We start from the raw sequence: 20,472 nt of genomic DNA, 5'->3' as shown, positions 1-20,472 counted from the left end.
TTTCCCGTCAAATTTTTTACTATTACCGTTAAACATAAATCACACTTGAAAAGATGATACGTGTCCAAATTTAACAGTAATAGTGAAAAATTTGATGGGAGAGACCAACATGAAACCTGCAAAAAAAATAAAGGACCATCTTGAAACTTGCAGAAAAGATAAGGAACCAACTTGAAACCTAAAATAAAGATAAGAGACCAAAAATGCAATTAAGCCAATTAAATGTATAAAGGGTTTTTTCTAATTTACCCTTTCATAAATTGAGGGTATTTATCGATCAACCAGCGAGAAAGAATTATATGCAAGTCTACATGTGTAAATTCAAAAGTTTGTTACAAGTTTCTTGTGGCTACTGGCTACCACATGTAAATCCATTCATGTGACTTGTTCTTAATGGTTGATGGACATATACCCTCAATTTATGAAAGAGTAGAGTAGTGTCACCGATATTTAAAATTGTTTCTTTACTGCTTGATTTTTTTTTTTGTTGGTCAAAGAGTTAGTCTATCTTATCTTATCTTATCTTTGTTTATTTAATTGCAATTTTCAGTTTGAAAGAAGTAAAACAGTTGATTGATTGTTGTAGAGGCCGCGAGGCCACTCAGTCATATACCTTTCTCTTTCTTGGGGTCGGTTTCTGTCTCTCTCTCTCTCGGTTCTTCTTCTGTAACTTGTCAACCTTCCGGATCAATTTTGTCTAACTTTTTTGCGGGAAAGTTATATAACTTCCAAACACTTTCAACCATTTGATTAATCGGATGCACTAAATCTTGCCACATGTTAAGCATTTTATTTTTTAATTAAAACTTGCAAATGCAGTTTCTCATCATCTCTTCCGTCAAGTTCTCCACCACAATTGTACCGTCGACCCACCGTCCACCATCGATCGTCGACGATCGGAAACGCACCCTCCACCTTTGAACCACCGCTGCCTACTGCCGTCAACCTCCCCTGCAATGTTAACCCTCAGTTTGCAGCAACTACCAAATAACAACATACATCCTTACACCAAAACCACCATTAAATGTTTGATTCTTTCCAACATTAAATTCATAGCAACCATGAATCATACCCATTAAATGTTTGCTGTATATTTTTTTATTTTCTCATCTTCTCCATGCGCAAAGCTTGTTTTAATTTTTTGTTTGACGATGGCAGCGGCGACCAGAGTCAGTTAGACGGTGGACAGTGGACTGATTGTGGGTGGATGGTGTACGACGGATCAACGGTGGATGGCGGTGGGTGTGAAGAAGAAAGAACAGAGATTTGCGATTTGCAAGTTTTAATTAAAAAATAAAATGCTTAACATGTGGCAAGATTTAGTGCATCCGATTAATCAATTGGTTGAAAGTGTTTGGAAGTTATATAACTTTCCCGCAAAAAAGTTAGACAAAATTGATCCTCAACCTTCCTTTCCTTTCCTTTACTTTATTACTTTACTTTCTCCAATCAATCAATCAACCAACTTTCTCTTCCTCTTCCTCTTCTTCGTATATTCCTTATTTCCTTTCCAATCATTCTTCTTATTTAGAAGATTCTTCTTTGCTTTACTTTTACTCGCGAGCCCAAATTCATTCATTCATTCATTCAATCTTTTCTTCTTCAATCTGCTGCTTTGCCTAGAATGAAGGGTTTTAATTTTGTAACTGTAAGTTCATTCTTCATTCATTCATTATTTATTTACTTACTAGTATATGTTGACTAGACCAGACCAGACCATTGAAAACAACAACTGCTTCGTTTGTTTGTTGATTTCTCTCTCTCAACTAACTAACTAACTAGCTAGCTAACTGTTGTCATCAATTAAATCAGGATTTTCCAAAGAATAAGAGGCTGTTCCTTTCGACCATCCTCCTTCTCGTTTCTTTGATTTGCGCCGCTTATTTCCTTGCTAATGCATTCCACTACAAACAAGTAGTAAGTACTATATATATATATATATATATATATATATATATATATATATATATATATATATATATATATATATATATATATATATATATAGAGTCAGGATCCGTTGACACCAACTAGTTTGACACCAAATGTTACACCTCTCAATAACGTTTTAACCGATATAAATTTTATAAAATCCACCGTTGGATTGAAAGTTTACATCATATAGATCATTTGTGTAAAATTTCAAATAAATCCAAAATCATTTGATATGTTATTGAGATACATCAAAATTAACGGTTTTTGTATTTTTTTAAATGTCGTTAATCTTTATGTGTCTCAATAGCATATCAAATGATTTTGGATTTGTCTGAAATTTTACACAAATGATCTATATGATGTAAACTTTCAATCCAACGGTGGATTTTATAAAATTTATATCGGTTAAAACGTTATTGAGAGGTGTAACATTTGGTGTCAAACTAGTTTGTGTCAACGGATCCTGACTCATATATATATATATATATATATATATATATATATATATATGCTCCTTCTAATTAATTACTACTGCTATAATAATAATAATAATAATTAATGTTATTTTCTTCCAAATATAATTCATTCTAAACAATACTACTTGCAGAGATTAGCACGATGGGGTCTAATTTATTCAATTCCGGATACAACAACATCCAATGAAAAATGCAAGGTTTGTTTGTTATATATTTTCAGGGGAACGAACAGTAATAGATAGTAGTAGTTACACACACTTGAAATAAATATTATCTCTTTTTTGTTTGTTTCCATTTCTCTAGACACAATGCCACCCTTCTGGAACTCACCCATTGCCTCAAGGAATTGTTGCTACAACATCTAACTTGGAAACGCGTCCCTTATGGGAGGATGACCACTCTCCTGTAAATTATTTATTATAATCATTCCTAATTTATTTTCTAGTATAATTAATAACTTCACTTCATATACTCTAATACTTTATTAATTTCATTTGTTTTTTCTTCAGACAAATTCAAACCGCCCATTCAATTTGTTGGCTATTCCGGTAGGAGTTAAGCAGAAACAAGTTGTTGATAAAATCGTCAAAAAGGTCACTCACTCACTCTTGCTTCACTTCTATCATATGTATGTATGTATGTATAACTTCACTTTCATCTAAAACTCATATCCGTCCCCTGCTCACTCATACATACTCATGTCATATCCTCCCAGTTCCCGTCCAGTGATTTTGTTGTCATGCTTTTTCATTACGATGGTTTTGTGGATGAATGGAAGAATTTAGCTTGGAGTAATCGTGCCATACATGTGTCTGCTATAAATCAAACAAAATGGTATAATAATCGTGCCATATATGTTAATCTGTAATCATATACTCCTCCTAGCTACATCTGTAACTATATATTAAACAAACTAACTAACTAATTCTCTCTATGATGGATGACATAGGTGGTTTGCAAAACGATTCTTGCATCCAGACATAGTTGCTGACTACAATTATATATTTCTCTGGGATGAGGACCTTCTTGTTGATAATTTTGATCCACAGAGGTAAGAAAGACACTTGTGCTTGTCTTATTAAATTTTCTTTTTAGTAGATATGCATTTTGCAACGCACAATTCTTACTTTTTTTTGTCACTTGCTTGCATGAACCAATGCGGGTTTTTTGGGTTAAGGGATTCCATGTTTCATCACCGTTGGTGGATAAATTGAATTTTTTTGTTAAACTCATTGGCTTATGATAGTTATGACATGGTTTATAAAAGGAAATATGGGCAGAGGGATAAAACAAATCATTCCCTTATAAGAATGTTTCCTTATTTAGTGAGGAAAGGAAAAGTAGATCTAGATCTGGTGGTTATAAGATGAAAGAATGTTGAGTAGGGAATTATGCAATGATTTTAGTAGTCACTCTACTTGGGAGATTCTAGGTGTCTCGAACTACCTAGACTATCTTTACATTTTCTGCATTTTATCATTCAATCTTATAGTGTGATTCAGCCATAGAATCATTTGATTCTATTGGATTATCAATATAACAACAATTGTTTTTTCTGCTCTATATTTATCCTAATGTTTAATCGTAATCAAGATCGAGTCCTATCAGCTTACAGTTCACTGCTGAGACCTTGCACATAACTATAAACCCTACAACAACCAGTTGTGGCAAGGAGAGTCAGATCATAATACTAAATTGAATTTTTAGTTGGCAATGACTATATTTGATATGTTGCTGATTCTTCTTTTTTTAAATGGTGATCATTTTATGCCCCGTGTTTTGATTTGTTGATTATCTGGTTAGGTATTTATCTATTGTTAAAGAAGAAGGACTAGAGATATCACAGCCTGCACTGGATCCTGGTAAATCAGAAATACATCACCCACTGACAGTTCGTAATGCAAGATCAAAAGTGCACAGGTTAACCTCATTTCCTCTCACCTCTATCTAGCTGTATATATTAGCAACAGCGTTCATTTGGAAGATCTACATCCTTATTATGACATAACCAATGCAGTACTCAATTAATGAACTAGATTATTACTTTATTAGACTGTTCCTTGTCAGTTTTCGGGTTATATTTTAGAATATATATGTGCACACACTCACACAGACCTAAGAAGCACCTCTGTCAAATGTGCAAGTGCTGAAGAACATGTTGCACAAAAACTTTTCATATTTATTTAACTGTACTTTTACAATGAGTTTTTCTACCATTCATTCAACTAATTTACAGTTCCCTCAAATAATTTATCTCCTGACTCCTGGATTGTATATTGATGCCTACATGTTGGATTGAATTTTTTGAGTAGTTACTTTTTTGTTTGAAAACAATTGCTAAAACTTACTGTTGGTATTATGATGTGTCTGTACAGAAGGTATTATAAGCTAAAAGGTAGCGGAAGGTGTGATGACAATAGCACAGCTCCCCCTTGCTTAGGGTAAACAATTGCACTATCATGTGTGATTTTCTTTTAGCTCCATCATTAAATCATTTGAGATGTTAAATATAATTTTTTATTTAGTTATGTAAAGAACTTGTTTTGCAGGTGGGTGGAAATGATGGCACCGGTGTTTTCTAAAAAATCTTGGCAATGTGTATGGCATATGATCCAGGTATAGATAAGAAAAACCAATTAACCAAGTCAACTTTTTTTCGAAAGCAACCAAGTCAACTTAGTACCAACCATATCGTGAAAATTTTCAACTTTTTTTGGTTACTCTAGTAAGGTTGCTAACAATTAACATTATATGTGCTTTAGAAGAAACCACTGTCTTTTCATATATATAAGCTCATTTTGGGGTAAAACAATGTGTCCTAATCCATGATTTTAAATCACGTTTTTCTTACAAATGCAAACAAAAGGCTTGTCAAATCTTTCGATTCTGCATGGTTTCTTTAATAATGTTGGTCTAATCTAATCATCTTTCAATCTACAGAATGACTTAATCCATGCCTGGGGACTGGATAGACAGCTCGGTTATTGTGCACAGGTAACTTGCTTTATTCATTGCATATCTACATCCTTCCAGTGTGGTTGTTCATCTCTCAACAATATTTCAGGGCGATAGAATGAGAAATGTCGGTGTGGTGGATTCTGAATACATAGTTCATCTTGGCCTGCCCACTCTTGGGGGATCTAATGACAATGAGGCAAGTGATTTCAGTTTTTTATGTCAAATGACGATGTTTACTTTATCTCTATAAACACCATGTGCAGTATTCACTTCATCTTGTTGAGTTAAACTTCACCTTGTTGAAGAATTATCATCCAATAGTAATCACTTCTTTTAGTTCAAGTTGGCAACATATCAACTTTAAAATGTTTGAAAACTCATTTGTGTGCTGATGAATGTACATTTACATTTGTTTTAACTGGCAGTCTAAACTATTAATTAACAAAGGGTCTGTCTTTTGGTTTGCAGACGTCGTCAAATTCCCGTAGAGAGAGTGATAGACCTAAAGTAAGTATGTTTATGACGTATAATGTAGATTTAAACACATGATGCAGCCCTTTAATTAAGAAAGGAATCTACTACATGATTTCAGGTGAGGATGCAGTCATATATTGAAATGCAGGTTTTTGGCAAAAGATGGAAAGATGCAGCAGAGAAGGACCAATGTTGGATTGATCCATATGAACAACATCAAAATCAGACTAGCCATTAGTCAGTTTTATGAGGTTTCTTATCAAAATCCAAGTTCACGGTCAACGTTTCCAACTGACCAAAGTCGCATACATCATATCAGATTTTGATGAATAAAAACGTGTGATTTTAGTTTCCAGTCTGATTTTGCTATTTTGGTTTGATGTCTCAAAGATTTTACAGGAACTATTCTACTTTCCTCTTGTGATTAAGTTATTCATTCATTCACTTAAATATTGGTGTACATAGAAGTGGTGGTATAGAGGTGCTAATAGGAGGAGTGACAGAAAAAGTGTTAGTTCATAGTTTTTTTTTTTTGGTCAATGTAAAATAGGTTACTTTGTCGAACAATATGTTATCGAACGTTATTATTTGGATTTGGATGATTCAAATTTTCTCAGCTCTAAAATCTAGTTAGGTATTATTGTCGGTGTTATTTCTTGCTACTTTGGGTTGGAACCGTTCAGCTGAAATGTTTTGTTTGATGTACCACAGTATCCAAATCGACAGTGAAATATAGTTTGGAGGTTTGAATCCGGGGACGCTTGGTTTCATGGTCTGTCTATTTACTATTAGACAAAATCCCTTTTCAGATTGATCTCCATAAAGTTTATATTCATATTAATAGTTATAGGCAAATTGCAGTGACCTTCCCTAAAGTTTATGTAAATAAATCACACCCATCTATTTTCTCATTTACCAAAAATCTGCCGTGAAAAGAAAGAAAGAAAGAGAAAGAAAAGAAGAAACAGAATTACTCCCTTTTCAGATTGATCTCCATGTTCTCTATTTTAAAAATTTGCGGGTTGTCTTGTCTTTTGGTTCCCTTCAAGAAAGCAGTTCCCAATCCTTTTGTTCCCATACAGCCTTTTCCCTTGTTTTATGTTCCGGCGGGTGCACATACTGCCAAAGTAATGATAAATGAATGTGCTGTCATTTAGCTTATTTGGTGAAGTTCCTGAAGTTGTTTATGAACCATGAAGTGGATTTTAAGCATTCAGTGAAGTTGTTTTATAGTTGTGAAGTCCACACAATCACCCTTAGTCTGATAGATTAAGGTTAGATATATTAGCATTGTTATGATTCACCAATCTTAAAAAATCGAGATATTTGTATTATAAGGTATAAATAAACGTGGATGGTATATGTAATAGTAGCATGTGCTGTCTGTCATAAACAATTCATATTGTTTTTCTTTTCTTTTTCTATTCTACTCGTCTTCATCAAACACACACACACACACAGAAAAGCACAATATGATTAAAGTTGTTAATTTCTCAGAGTGCATTTAACTGTGTACTGGCAGTATTGGAAACTGAAGATATAACCCAGAAAAGCACAAGGAATTGAGAGTTGGTGAAAATATAAAATTTCTGTATTGATAGATTCCTTCTTGGAAGGAATAAAATGCAGTTAATTTCTGCAACAATATGATAATCTCTAGCAGAGAACCCAAATTCTCTAACAATACCTGTACAGATATCTCTACCAATGCAAAATGAATTGTTACTGAAGTTGTGAAATAATCCACTACCGCAATCTAGGGACTACAACTAAAAGAACGAGTTATAAATGAATAGAGAAAATTAAAAGTTCATGACTTCTGAAGAGAGGTTAAGCAACGGCTCCAATGCACTGGGATCAAACTTGCGAGCAAAGAGGTAACAAATGGAAGTCATATCTGAGTTATATCGACAAAGGGATCCATTGTTCCTTATAGCCTGTATAAAACTGACGGTTATATTATCCCTCCCGTAGGTTGCCGGATGAGGACCAAGCATTGACCAGTCGACCCATGTGACTGTTCTGTTTGAATTAAGAGAACCATGGAACATATTAAGGAAGGTTGGAATGTAGTGTTCGTCTGGGTAGCAAGCAGGCTTACAGTATTTACGGAAGAGGGAAAAGTATTGGGTGTCAGAGACTATATAAACAGCTAGAGCACGGTTGAGTTCAAACCATTGAGAGCCTTTGCGCCAGTGTTTAAGCTGAATATCAGGTAGCATATTGCGGCTGTAGCGGCCTCGACCGTAACGGGAAGGATCATCATATGACTCAACAAAGCTGTGTGCAGAATCAATGAGATATCTGTAAACAGTAGGGAAGTTGTAGACAGGGATGCAACTCTCTGAGAGGAGAACAAATCGCTCATTTGAAAAGTCCAGCAGTGCATTTGCTAGAAGCCGCCTCTCAGCATCGGCCAGTGTAACTGTTCCCCAGGAAACAACCTGTCAATATCAGAAATAGAGTCCTCTGAGATGCTGCATATTGCACATATATATAAAACAAAATTAAGCAGTAAGAAATATAGGTTTGATTGGTTCTAGAAAGAAGAGACAAGAGCATAATAATATGAATGTAGAAAAGCAATAGGTACCTGACTTGGAATGTTGCGTCGATAAAATGGGGAAGAATGAGAGACGTTGAGAAGGTAACCAGGAGGAGCGTGGATATAAATGTTGAAGAGATGGGAGTGGCCTTGAAAGAATCTCTCCCAGAGAGGCAACAAGGGCAAAGGTCCCCTAGTAAGGAACATGAAAGCAAGTTTGGGTACACGAGCGTATGGGTAGTTATGTTTCGTGGGAACCAAGGAAGCCCTCCAGAAAAGTTGGTCGTCAGATAAGGTGTGGGTGATGTTGGATGGATGAACAAAAGACTCCAACATATCCTCTTCATACTCCTCCACCACCACCACCGGAAGAGGTGAAGGAGTTGGAGGTGGTTCATTATTATTATTAGTTGTACAATTACAGTTACAGTTGTTGGGTTGTTGTTGTTGGAGGGTATCAATAATATCATCATCAATGTGATTGAAGACACCAGCAGTGGAAGAAGGTTGTTGGGAAATGAAATGAAGGTAGTTATTGTTATTATTATAATTAGTATTGAAGTAGTGAATGTGAGAAGTGGTTGTTAAACCGATGACGACACCGCCAGCAAAAACAACCAACATCGTTACTATTTGTACCAATCTTACCAAACCAGAGTGCTTCGGATCTCTCTCTCTCTGTTCTCCTCCTCCTCCACTCTCTTCACCTCCTCCTCCTCCTCCTCCTCCTCGCATTCTCGCCATCCAATTCAATCTAAATCACCACAACAACAACAACAACAACACAATGCCGCTGCCGCCGCCGGATCCAATTATTAATTAGGGTAAAAAAAGTACGTAGAGATCAGTAACTATACACGGGGGATGGATCCAAAGAAAGATGTTCGTTCGAATGGATTCAAAATACAACCGCGCACGAACGGGAGAGTGTGTGTGTTTTTGTCGCTTATCGATGATCTCTCTGTTTGTTTTGTTTTGTTTTACTTTTTGGGATGGATGAATGGATGTCTGTCTCTGATTGTTCAGGCAAAAGACAAAGCAAAGGGAAAGGTAAATAGACCGTATGTATCCAGTATCCCAATCCCACCGATTGCCTATATTAATTTACACGGACATTATTACCTATCCATTATGAAAAGAAAAAACAAAAAACAAATTTAATTGCATTTCTTTCTCTCATATTTTTATTTATTTATTTTTTCTTCCCTTAAAACTGACGGATTTTAATGTGAAAAAATGTGAATTTGAACTCAAATGTGATATTTCATTTTTATATTAAATGTTAAAGATAATAAAATCACATTTTATCATGCCAAAAATCATAATTTTTAGAATAAAATTATGAATTTGGACCAAAATTGCAACAAATATGAAAATAAAGATAAAAGTTTGATTTTAAAATAGGAAACTATTTTTGTGACTAAGGGCTCGTTTGACCCAACTTTTTTTAGAGCTTATACAAATAGCTTATGCAATTTTTATATATTATTATAAGTTTGTCAAGGTAGTTTTTCATAAAATAGTTTATAAATTTACAATTTTCACTATTGTAAACTTATAAAATAGCATAAAACCTAATTTATATTGCATAAGCTCTAAAAAAAGTTGGGCCAAACGAACCATAAGATAAATTAAATAAACCAAAAATACAATTAAGCACAAAAAAAAATACATATTTGTCCGTAACGTTTTAAATATCAATGATAAATATTAATTATGCGATTTTTAATATTTATCAATTATCAATACATTGTTTAAAACAAAAAGTACGCTTTCTCATTCTCAATTTTTCTTTTCAAGGAACAAATTCAAAAGTGTCATTCTTTCAATAATTTAATTCAATGTGACACCTACGTGCTTCTCTTTACAAGCTGATGGGACACGGTTCGATCCCCAATAACAACAAAATATTTTAATTTGAATTTAATTTTTTTGTGTTGTCTTTTTTTTTATCATTTAATGAATCTATTATAACAAGAAAATTATGAATTAAAAAAAAATATTTTGTTGTCTTCCATGGAGTATAGATCCGTGAGCAAAATCCTTCAAACTCCTCTGATACTCGATCTTGCAGTAACGACATTTACTGGACTCATCTGAACAATGGCGCCCTAAAGCTTAACGTGGATGCTCATCCTTGTGATGATGGCCGTTGGGGTTTAGGGATCGTGTTGAGGATAGAGGTAGGGACGTGTGTCGGAGCTGCGACGAGGGTAGTTAGAGGCTCCCACAACATTTTTGACGGCGAAACTCTCAGGTTAAGTGCATCTTTGGATTTAATCGAGACACTCTCCCGATCGGCATTGTTAATAAAATATTTTTGCGGCTAAAAAAATGTCTTAATGTCTTATGTTATGATGAATTTGTTAATAAAAGATTTTTGTTGCTAAAAAAAAAATCAAGGGTATTGTTGGTATTATGAAAAGTCCGCACCAAAATATTTTGTATCCTCTTTTAGAGGGCCAGGTAGGCGCGTTCCGCACGCGCCTGTGTCTAACTTATGTAAAAAAAAAATGCTTATGTCATGGTCAGTTTGTTAATAAAAGATTTTTCCTACTAAAAAAAAGTAATTTTATGTTATGGTGAGTTTGTTAATAAAAGATTTTTGTTGCTACTAAAAAAATAAAGGGTATTGTTGGTATTATGAAAAGTCTACACCAAAACTCGTATATTCTCTTTATATATAGTATTAGCGGGTTAGACAGTTCCGCGTCTGCCTGTGTCTAACTTATGTCCAAAGAAAAAATGTCTTATGTTATGGTGAGTTTGTTTGTTAATAAAATATTTTTACCGCTAAAAAAAGATGTGCCTAATAAAAGATTTTTGTTGCTACTAAGAAAAATCAAGGGTATTGTTGGTATTATGAAAAATCCACACCAAAACTCATGTATCATCTTTATATATAGTATAGATATAGATATAGATAGAATAGATATAGATATTTTAATCTAACGATAAATTCATATTTTTTTCACACATTTTTTCTTTTCAATATTCTTTTCAAAAAAAGGGAAAAGGATAAGTACAAAAAAGATACTGAACCGGATTAAACCGGTGGTGAAAACAAAAAAAAAGATAAGTATAAAAAAATAATTAATATCTTATCTTTCATAACAAACAAACTCTAGTTTTTCAAATATATAACATTAATTATTTTTATTGAAAAAAAAAAGTAATTGATAAATAATATAATTGACAAATTATATATTTAAAAAATCAAAACGACAGATAAATAACACATAAATCTCAATTATTATACATAGCGAGATTCTCATGGAGCTCTCTTGTGAGTTCTCATGAAATTGCTTATGTGTCATTGAATTAAAGAACTTACTTAGGTGACATTCAATTGAATCTTCTATAAACCATTATTTATAAAATAAAAAAAAACCTTCTCAAACAAAGTATTGATGTGTCATTTTGAATCTCTAACGTAGTATTGGTGCTCTCTTCTCGGTTGCTGTGATATTGTGGGCTGGTGTTAGTTTTGTTGGAGTAATTGAGTTGTGTATTAGGAAAGATTTGGTGCTGCTCCTGATGTTTTGACTATGTATGACTTGGTTTGGTGAATTTGCATTTCTTGTGCATATTACTTTTGTTTAATAAATTTTTTGCCTTTTCAAAAAAATTTTAAAAAAAAAAAAATCAATCTTTTAACATTCTCGATTATTTAGTTATAATATGTGGGTCTACATGCTTATATTAATACTAGCGGCCAGTACGTTCCACGTATGCAGAGCCGGTTCCGAGATTTTGGAGACCCGGAGCAAATAATAAAAATAAATACCTAATAAAAAATATAATTTTTTTAAAAAGAACATCATTTATTTATATTGTAAGTAGTATTAAAAACATAAAAAATAATCATTTATAAAAACAATTAAAAAATAAATAAAAATAACTGGGAGAGCATCGAACTGGTGACCTCTCCATGTAGGAGTCTTAGACCCCGTGCGCACTACCATTACAACATATTAGATTAGGAAGTTTAGATCATCTCCAATGGTGTAGTACCTATTAGGTACTTATTAGGTACTACCATTGGAGCACAACACATTTTAGTACTTAATAGGCACCAATTCTAATATAAGAACTCTCTCTCTTCTTTTTATGGGACCCACTTTATTTAATATATTCAAAAAATAAAAAAAATCACAACTTTTAAATTGGCATAAAAATTTAATGTCAACCATATATAAACGTTGGTAGTCATTGTTTGTTTCTTTTTACCGTTGGAAAAAAAATAAATACTCCTATCATATAAATCAAAACGAAATTGAAGGATTCTACTCCTCTCAAAATTACCATTTTATTAATTATTTTAATTTTTTTTTAATTATGTAATTCTTAAAATTTGGCAATATTATTTTAAATTAAATTTTGAATTTTAATTATTTTTTCGAATTATAAAAAAAATAGACCATACTAATTTTGTAATTTTATCATTAATTCAATCAATTTATATTATAAAATAGATAATTAAATATATTGTAATGATGTGAAGTTATTGATGGGACCCATTTTAGAACTTTTTAAGAAATGCTCCATTGGAGGGGTTGAGTACCTATTAGGTACTATTATTAAAAAAATAATAAATTGATGATGTGTCCATGTGGGATCATTTAAGTACTAAAAAATGGAGTGCTCCATTGTGGATGCTCTTATATGTTACAAACTATACTTAACCAATTATATTAATGATGGGTCCAAAAAAAATTTTTGAGGCCCCAATATTTTGGAGGCCTTGGGCTGGAGGCCTGGTTGCCTTGGCCCAAAACCGGCCCTGCACGTATGTATGTGTGATCCATATTTTCTATTTTCCAAACTTATGTAAAAAAAAATATCTTATGTTCCGATGAGTTTGTCAATAAAAGATTTTTGCTCTTAAAAAAAAGAGTCAAGGGTACTGTTGGTATTATGAAAAGTCTACACCAAATTTTTTTGTATCCTCTTTATATATAGGTATAGATATAGATGAGTGTCTATTTTTGTTTTGTTTTTTTTTACTAATAAATTATATAAATTGTTTCACCAATAACAATATATATATATATATATATATATATATATATATATATATATATATATATATATATATATATATATATATATATATATATATATAAATTGAACAAAATAAAACCAAATTAAAAATATTCAAACAAAAAAAAACCTTTAACCTATTTTTTTTGTTACATAATAAATACGGAGTAATATAAATTCAACAAAATAAAATAAAATAAACCTTATTTTAATTCGAAAAATTTGCACAATTGAAATAAAAGGTGAATGTATTGCTTAAAATTGACGGAGTATGGTAGGCATCATAAAAAATTTATAATTTAAATATTTCTATTGAACAAGATGATAACCTAAGTTTTTGGTAAAAAAATTGTATTCTTACATAAATATTATAAACCTATCAGAATAAAAACTATGTCAATTTCATCAAAAAAATTTAAACCAAGTTAATTTATTTTAATTTACTCAACTAATATTTAAAACAAAATACATAAATAATATTAAAAAAGAAAATTATCCCGTGAAAAGGGATGGAAAATAGTAATTATTTTCCTTATTTTAATGTGCTATTGTTAATACGTGTCACTTCAGTGACAATCTCTATCCATTAATTAATTAATTATAGAGTCACCAGTAAAATAAGTTGACGTGGAATATGCGCCGCAAAATAATCTCTAATTAATCTCTATCCATTAATTAATTAATTCACAGGCTAGGGTGTAACATGCGCCGCAAAATAAGTTGTCTAATGTCTATCGTGGTGGAATGACTATGAGTAAATTAAAATAGATGGAAATTTTCTTATAAAATCCTTCCTTTTTAAGGAGTACTATACTACTATTAGCTACTGAGTACCATACTACTATTATATTAAATGAAAATTTTCTTAAAAATAAGTTAAAAAATTGATGTATTTTATTCAATTTTTATAAATAAAAGTCTGTTTGATTTAGGATAAAATAGTGGAGTGAGAAGGGGAAGTAAAAAGGAGGGAAGTAAAATCTCTTCTAAACTTATTATTTAAATTCTCAGATTAAGGAGATTCGGAGAGGTAGCTTTTGTGATTGAAGTTTTTTCTCATTGTCGTTGATATTTCATCTGCTTTTTCGTCAAAACCTCGTAAGTCTTTTTTTTTTTTTGAACTGAAACTTAAGTTTAATTTTGCTTATCCACTTCCGTCCATCTTGTAGCATTACGTATGTGTATGTATATGTTGATCGTATGTTGATGGTGTCTAGCTTTATATATGTTTTTTTGACAGTGATTATTTTATAGGTTGATCACGTCAATTATAACTCTAGTTTTGCTATTTCTTTACTAAGGAGGGATATATTGACTTCAACAACAACTCATTAAAGTAATTTGAAATCTCAACCTTTAAATTTTAGTTTCACTAAATGGCTATGATTAATTGTTGATACTGTCTAGGGTAAAGTTTTATCCACCTTCTTAAAGAACCATTTTTATCTTCAAATTGCCAATTAACATCGTTGATCGTTGTGCCTTCAATCTCAAATAAATTAGCTTTGACGAGGTTCTGTTAATCTAATTTCCTAAAATATTCAAGGAATGGTGACGTGTGTTTATTTCTAAATTCTAATACAATGGCACCACAAAAAGTAGATGTTAAGGGTTTTATCATCATAGGAAAAAATTAGGGAATATACGGTTATCATGGGGAAGAATCGAGAGACCAATTATTTCAATTGATGATTGTTCTAAGTCAATCATTTGAGTTCCATGGCATACACAAGTTTGATTATCAATTGGGGATTAGAAGGTATTATACACAGGTGTCAAGAGTTTAGGGAGAAGGAGTGTGAATTTTCTTTTTGGTTGATACGGAAGGGAGTGTGAAATCTAATCTAACCATAAACATTATTAACAATTACTCAGAGCCTCTGTCAAAAAACAAAAAAAAAATTACTCAGAGCCATTAATTAAGATTAAAATTAAATGTTGAGATTTAAGGAAAAATTTGAAGTAACTATAATGAGTTATTCTTGAAGTTAATATATTTTACCTATTTTTTATTTATATTTTGATCACTTAACTTTCTTTTTTTAAGCAAATTTTGATCACTTCAAGATTAAATTAACCTGCCGTGCTTTTTAGTTTTTTATGTAGGGGTCAGACGATCATTCCATTTATCTATCTTATCCACTTTAAGAGTTAAAGACAATTAGAAAAATAATAAGTATGGAAAGACACATGTGTCATTAACTAATCTCGACCAATCAATTTTAATCAAAGAGTTAATATTCATTCTCGCATAAAAAAGTATTCTCACTTGATATGCCATATATATATATATATAGTATATCATAAAAGTTTGACCAAAAAAAAAATATCATTATCCATTTGTAAAATATAAGCAAAAATGTAAATGTATCTTGGTATAAAATTTAGATCAAATACATGAATATGTTTGGTTTATTTTGCTATTTATGAGTACACATATTATTAATTAGGTAATATAATTTGAAAAAGTAATCTATATTGTATTACACTAAAAAATTGAAATATACCTTGACCAAAATACATACACTTATTTTTAAAACAATTTTTTTGTTATAAAAGTGACAGGGCAAAGAAAGTGTTACAATACATGCAGAGGATCGAACTGAAGGGAAGAGTATTATCAGAATATATAGTGAATAAAAAGATGGAGTGGGAGGAGGAAATAGAGGAAAGGATTGAGATAGTCTGTAATGATCACAACAATGATGATCACATGATGAATCAGAAACAACCGTTATTGTTGAGAAGGAGAATCAATAACTCTTCTCAGCAGGCTATTGTTGGAGCCAATATTTGTCCCATTCAAAGTCTTGATTATGAGTTAGTACTATTTGTCTTCTTCTTTTCTTTTCTCCATACAATTAATTATCATCTTATATAAATCAATTATTAATTACTTATGGATTATTTGCCCATCTAAAAAAATTAATTATTTGATTTTTTTAGGATAAATCAATCTCATAACTCTGTTTTTTTCTGCAGTCAATTTGACTTCCTTCTCTTTTAACTAAGATTGTTTGAATTTTAACATTTTTAAATTTTTTTCTTCTCATTTTTTGACATTTTTTCTTCTTCTCAATTTGATCTCTTTCTCTTTTAACTAAGATTTAATCTCATATGTGTAATTCTTTTATAAGGATATCTTATCATGTCATAGTTAAAAAATGTTACATAATTAAACTTAAAAAACATAGTAAATAATGTTATTACGTTTCTTATCATGTGTGCACAAAATACAACCAAATGTTAGTTGGTTCAGTGATGGGAGGACCACAGTTGAACCACTTGATGCCAGAAATCGCCCCGAACTCTGGACTACTAGGGTCTGTTCTCTTAGGAACCAGACGGTGAAAACAAAAAATACATGATAAAATAAGTGTTTATAAGGTGTGAATAAGGTGCCGACATGTTGTCACGCCTTAAGATTACAACATTAAACATTATGAATTTGTAACAAAAATAAAAATTAAGCACTATGGAGTAAGGGAAAGTTTTCACGAAGAATTGATTAATATTTGAAGGGAAGAATAAATTTTTTCTTGAAGAATACTTTAATTGTAAAATCAAATATTAATATTTCGAGGGTGAACAATTTTAAGTGCAAGTTAAACTTAGTCTCATAGAATGTCATTTGTGGAAATACTGTATGGAAGATACCGAAGCCAGTAAATTAATTAATTAATATGGTTTCGTTAAAAAATAATGGGATGTTTTATTTAGTGCACAGTTTCTTTCATTGCTGTTTTTGGTTTTGATCAAAATTTTGTTGAGTGTGTGTGTGATTATATGTTAATTTTGGTGGCATGATGCATTCTGCAGGTTAATTGAGAATGATCTGTTGAAGCAGGATTGGAGGTCAAGAACCAAGGTTGAGATATACCAATATGTTGTTCTGAAATGGAGCCTTGCACTTCTTATTGGTTTAATTACTGGATTTGTTGGGTTTTTTAACAACCTTGGAGTTGAGAATATTGCTGGTTTCAAACTTTTACTCACCAACAATCTCATGCTCAAGCAAAAGTATCATGAGGCATTTGCAGCATATGTCGCTTGTAACATGATTTTAGGGGCTGCGGCTGCAGCCCTGTGTGCTTATATTGCCCCTGCAGCAGCAGGTTCCGGCATACCAGAGGTAAAGGCATACCTCAATGGCATTGATGCGCATTCTATATTGGCTCCGTCTACCCTTTTTGTCAAGGTACCTAATTAACTTGTAATTGGTTTTAATTTGAATACACTCACAAAACAAAACAAATAGCTGTTAGCTAATGGTTTGAAGTGGTGGTCAGATATTTGGTTCAATTTTAGGAGTTGCTGCTGGTTTCGTTGTGGGGAAAGAAGGACCCATGGTACATACAGGTGCTTGCATTGCTAATTTACTCGGACAAGGCGGTTCTCGTAAATATCGACTCACCTGGAAATGGCTCAGATACTTCAAAAATGATAGAGATCGAAGGGATTTGATCACTTGCGGTGCAGCTGCAGGTGTTGCCGCTGCCTTCCGTGCTCCTGTTGGTGGTGTTCTTTTCGCACTCGAAGAAGCTGCTTCGTGGTGGAGGAGTGCTCTTCTATGGCGTACATTCTTTACCACTGCTGTAGTAGCAGTTGTTTTAAGGAGTTTTATACAATTTTGTCATCAAGGAGGAGGCAAATGCGGTCTCTTTGGCGAAGGAGGACTCATAATGTTTGATGTTAATTCTGCAAAGCCTTCCTACACCACATTTGATCTACTCACAGTTATATTTCTCGGAGTCATTGGAGGTCTTATGGGAAGCCTTTACAATTATCTTGTTGATAAAGTCCTTCGCACTTACACCGCTATAAATGAGTATGTCCCTATATTATATATACAGTTCTCTTTTACAATTACTAATTTGGTAAATAGCAGTTGTATTATAATAGAATTTGAACCAATTAATAACTATTGTTTTGTGACACGCTATTTGGTATACATTGCTATCAAATAGTGGCTATATAGCACTATTGCCGCATAGCACAATTTTGATCAAACTGTTATTTTCTTCGATCTGCAATTAACAACACTGATTTGGTGCATGGATTGTGACATATATTAACTGAATTGAATTGCAGGAGAGGTCCAATATTCAAGATTTTACTGGTGATGATTATCTCGATTGTGACATCTTGTATTCGATTTGGGCTTCCGTTGCTATCAAAGTGTGTGCAATGTCCAGGGGAGTGCCCTAGCCCCCCAACCGCAGGTTTCTCAATACACTACGACAATTTTCAATGTCCACCCAACCACTACAATGATCTCAGTTCTCTCCTTTTCACCACTAACGACGATGCCATCCGCAACCTGTTCAGTAATGGCTCCGACTCTGCCAATGCCGGATTTCAACTTTCAACTCTCATAATTTTCTTCGTGGCAATATACTTGCTTGGAATTGTGACATACGGTGCTGCCATTCCCTCTGGTCTATTCATTCCAGTCATACTTGCTGGAGCTTCCTATGGGCGTCTAATAGGGACTGTGTTGGATCAATTCACAGTTCTTGATACTGGTTTGTTTGCTCTCCTTGGAGCAGCATCCTTCCTTGGTGGAACCATGAGAATGACAGTTTCTCTCTGTGTCATACTTCTTGAGCTCACGGATAACTTGTTGATGCTACCATTGGTCATGTTGGTTCTCCTCATTTCTAAAACAGTGGCCGATTGTTTTAACAAAGGTGTTTATGATCAGATTGTGGAGTTCAAGGGACTGCCTTATATGGAAGCACATGCAGAGCCGTACATGAGGAATTTAGTTGCAGGCGACGTTGTTTCTGGTCCACTGTTTTCTTTTTGTGGGATCGAGAAAGTGGGGAATATTGTTCATGCTTTGAAGGTGACAAAACATCATGGATTTCCTGTAATTGACGAGCCTCCTTTGACGGATTCTCCTGAGTTGTGTGGGTTGGTATTAAGGTCTCATCTGTTGGTACTTCTCAAGCACAAGACATTGTTCACTAGGGAGAGAGTGTTGACAGGATCTACCATTATGAACAAGGTTAAGGCAAGTGATTTTGCAAAACCGGGTTTAGGGAGAGGGATAATAAGGGTGGAGGATTTAGACATTTCACAAGAGGATATGGAAATGTTTGTTGATCTTCATCCAATCACTAATACATCTCCATATACTGTTGTTGAAACAATGTCTCTTGCAAAAGCTGCTCTTCTTTTCCGGGAGCTTGGACTCAGGCACTTGCTCGTCGTGCCCAAGAAACCAGGAGTAAGTCTTTTTCTTTTTTTTTTGCAATACCTTTGATTGTTTTGTTAATTAGAGTTGAATAATAATGAGGATATGGAGTAGTACTTACTATAACTACCTAACTAACTAAGTAACTAACGTTTGTAATGTTATGCAGAGGCCTCCAATTGTTGGGATCCTGACAAGGCATGATTTCATGTCTGAGTATATCTTGGGGCTATTCCCCAACTTGAATCAAGACTAATTAAAGCTTCGTGGAAACCAAATTATGCATATGGACATCATATGAATTATCATTAATTAATACTTTTTCTTTACGATAGGATGAATTTTCATTTGTTAGTATCTTTGTTTTTGGGAATTTTGGGTTGGATTTACTGCATAGGAATTTACTTATCAATGGACATCAAATATAAGATATGATAAGACCTTATCATGTCTATTTCTCTTTGAAATTAGTGATTCTCTTGCCTTACACATAAATCTAAATTTATCACAATCCAATTTTAATTATCACAATTTTTTTATCATGCCGATGTCTATCTTTTAGAGGTTACCTAATATTTTGTTAATAGTAGAACATGGAACGACAACACTCGTGTGACATCGGAAAGGATGAGTAATAAACACACCACACACCAAATGGAATTTCTTATAATGGTGTTGCACCAAAGCCTATCAGGGTCCTCTATGAAACAACACAGACTCAATCGATGGAAAAGATTTATGAGGTTATTGGTTTTGACAAGAAACAATTTAAACCAATGATCATTTTAAGATATTCAGCTTGTAGGAAATACATATCATAAGATATCCGCCTTGGTATATGA

At 32.9% G+C, this 20,472-nt stretch overlaps 3 protein-coding genes across 3 annotated transcripts; 2 read left to right on the top strand and 1 right to left on the bottom strand.

Annotated features, from left to right (window-relative positions):
• Positions 1-1,397: 1,397 nt before the first annotated feature.
• LOC123910510 lies at positions 1,398-6,468 on the top strand. Its single transcript, XM_045961637.1, has 14 exons — positions 1,398-1,648; positions 1,813-1,917; positions 2,543-2,608; positions 2,715-2,816; positions 2,921-3,004; positions 3,127-3,245; positions 3,361-3,462; positions 4,215-4,331; positions 4,787-4,852; positions 4,961-5,027; positions 5,352-5,405; positions 5,476-5,565; positions 5,838-5,876; positions 5,962-6,468. The coding sequence occupies exons 1-14, from the start codon at positions 1,625-1,627 to the stop codon at positions 6,079-6,081; spliced, it is 1,155 nt and encodes a 384-aa protein (XP_045817593.1). The 5' UTR covers positions 1,398-1,624; the 3' UTR covers positions 6,082-6,468.
• A 944-nt stretch (positions 6,469-7,412) lies between these two features.
• On the bottom strand, positions 7,413-9,430 carry LOC123910509 (glycosyltransferase BC10-like). Its single transcript, XM_045961636.1, has 2 exons — positions 8,437-9,430; positions 7,413-8,287 (listed from the first exon to the last, which is right to left on the bottom strand). Exons 1-2 carry the CDS (start codon positions 9,130-9,132, stop codon positions 7,646-7,648), a joined length of 1,338 nt encoding a protein of 445 aa, XP_045817592.1. The 5' UTR covers positions 9,133-9,430; the 3' UTR covers positions 7,413-7,645.
• Positions 9,431-16,045: 6,615 nt separating this feature from the next.
• On the top strand, positions 16,046-20,036 carry LOC123910508 (chloride channel protein CLC-c-like). Its single transcript, XM_045961635.1, has 5 exons — positions 16,046-16,251; positions 17,251-17,629; positions 17,721-18,259; positions 18,523-19,663; positions 19,800-20,036. Exons 1-5 carry the CDS (start codon positions 16,076-16,078, stop codon positions 19,884-19,886), a joined length of 2,322 nt encoding a protein of 773 aa, XP_045817591.1. The 5' UTR covers positions 16,046-16,075; the 3' UTR covers positions 19,887-20,036.
• Positions 20,037-20,472: the final 436 nt, after the last annotated feature.

The sequence above is a fragment of the Trifolium pratense genome, linkage group LG2, assembly GCF_020283565.1.
Source record: "Trifolium pratense cultivar HEN17-A07 linkage group LG2, ARS_RC_1.1, whole genome shotgun sequence".
In the NCBI taxonomy this organism is placed as follows: Eukaryota; Viridiplantae; Streptophyta; class Magnoliopsida; order Fabales; family Fabaceae; genus Trifolium; species Trifolium pratense.
Note: the sequence above shows the minus strand (reverse complement) of the source record. Positions and strands in the feature narration are given on the sequence as shown.

Excerpts from the sequence above, each read along its gene's own strand:
- LOC123910509 (XM_045961636.1), bottom strand. The coding sequence starts at position 9,132 with ATGGCGAGAATGCGAGGAGGAGGAGGAGGAGGAGGAGGTGAAGAGAGT. Across the intron at positions 8,288-8,436 it reads GACGCAACATTCCAAGTCAG|GTTGTTTCCTGGGGAACAGT; the intron begins GTACCTATTGCT and ends TGATATTGACAG.
- LOC123910508 (XM_045961635.1), top strand. The coding sequence starts at position 16,076 with ATGGAGTGGGAGGAGGAAATAGAGGAAAGGATTGAGATAGTCTGTAAT. Across the intron at positions 17,630-17,720 it reads CGTCTACCCTTTTTGTCAAG|ATATTTGGTTCAATTTTAGG; the intron begins GTACCTAATTAA and ends AGTGGTGGTCAG. Across the intron at positions 18,260-18,522 it reads ACTTACACCGCTATAAATGA|GAGAGGTCCAATATTCAAGA; the intron begins GTATGTCCCTAT and ends ATTGAATTGCAG.
- LOC123910510 (XM_045961637.1), top strand. The coding sequence starts at position 1,625 with ATGAAGGGTTTTAATTTTGTAACT. Across the intron at positions 4,853-4,960 it reads ACAGCTCCCCCTTGCTTAGG|GTGGGTGGAAATGATGGCAC; the intron begins GTAAACAATTGC and ends CTTGTTTTGCAG. Across the intron at positions 5,877-5,961 it reads GAGAGAGTGATAGACCTAAA|GTGAGGATGCAGTCATATAT; the intron begins GTAAGTATGTTT and ends ACATGATTTCAG.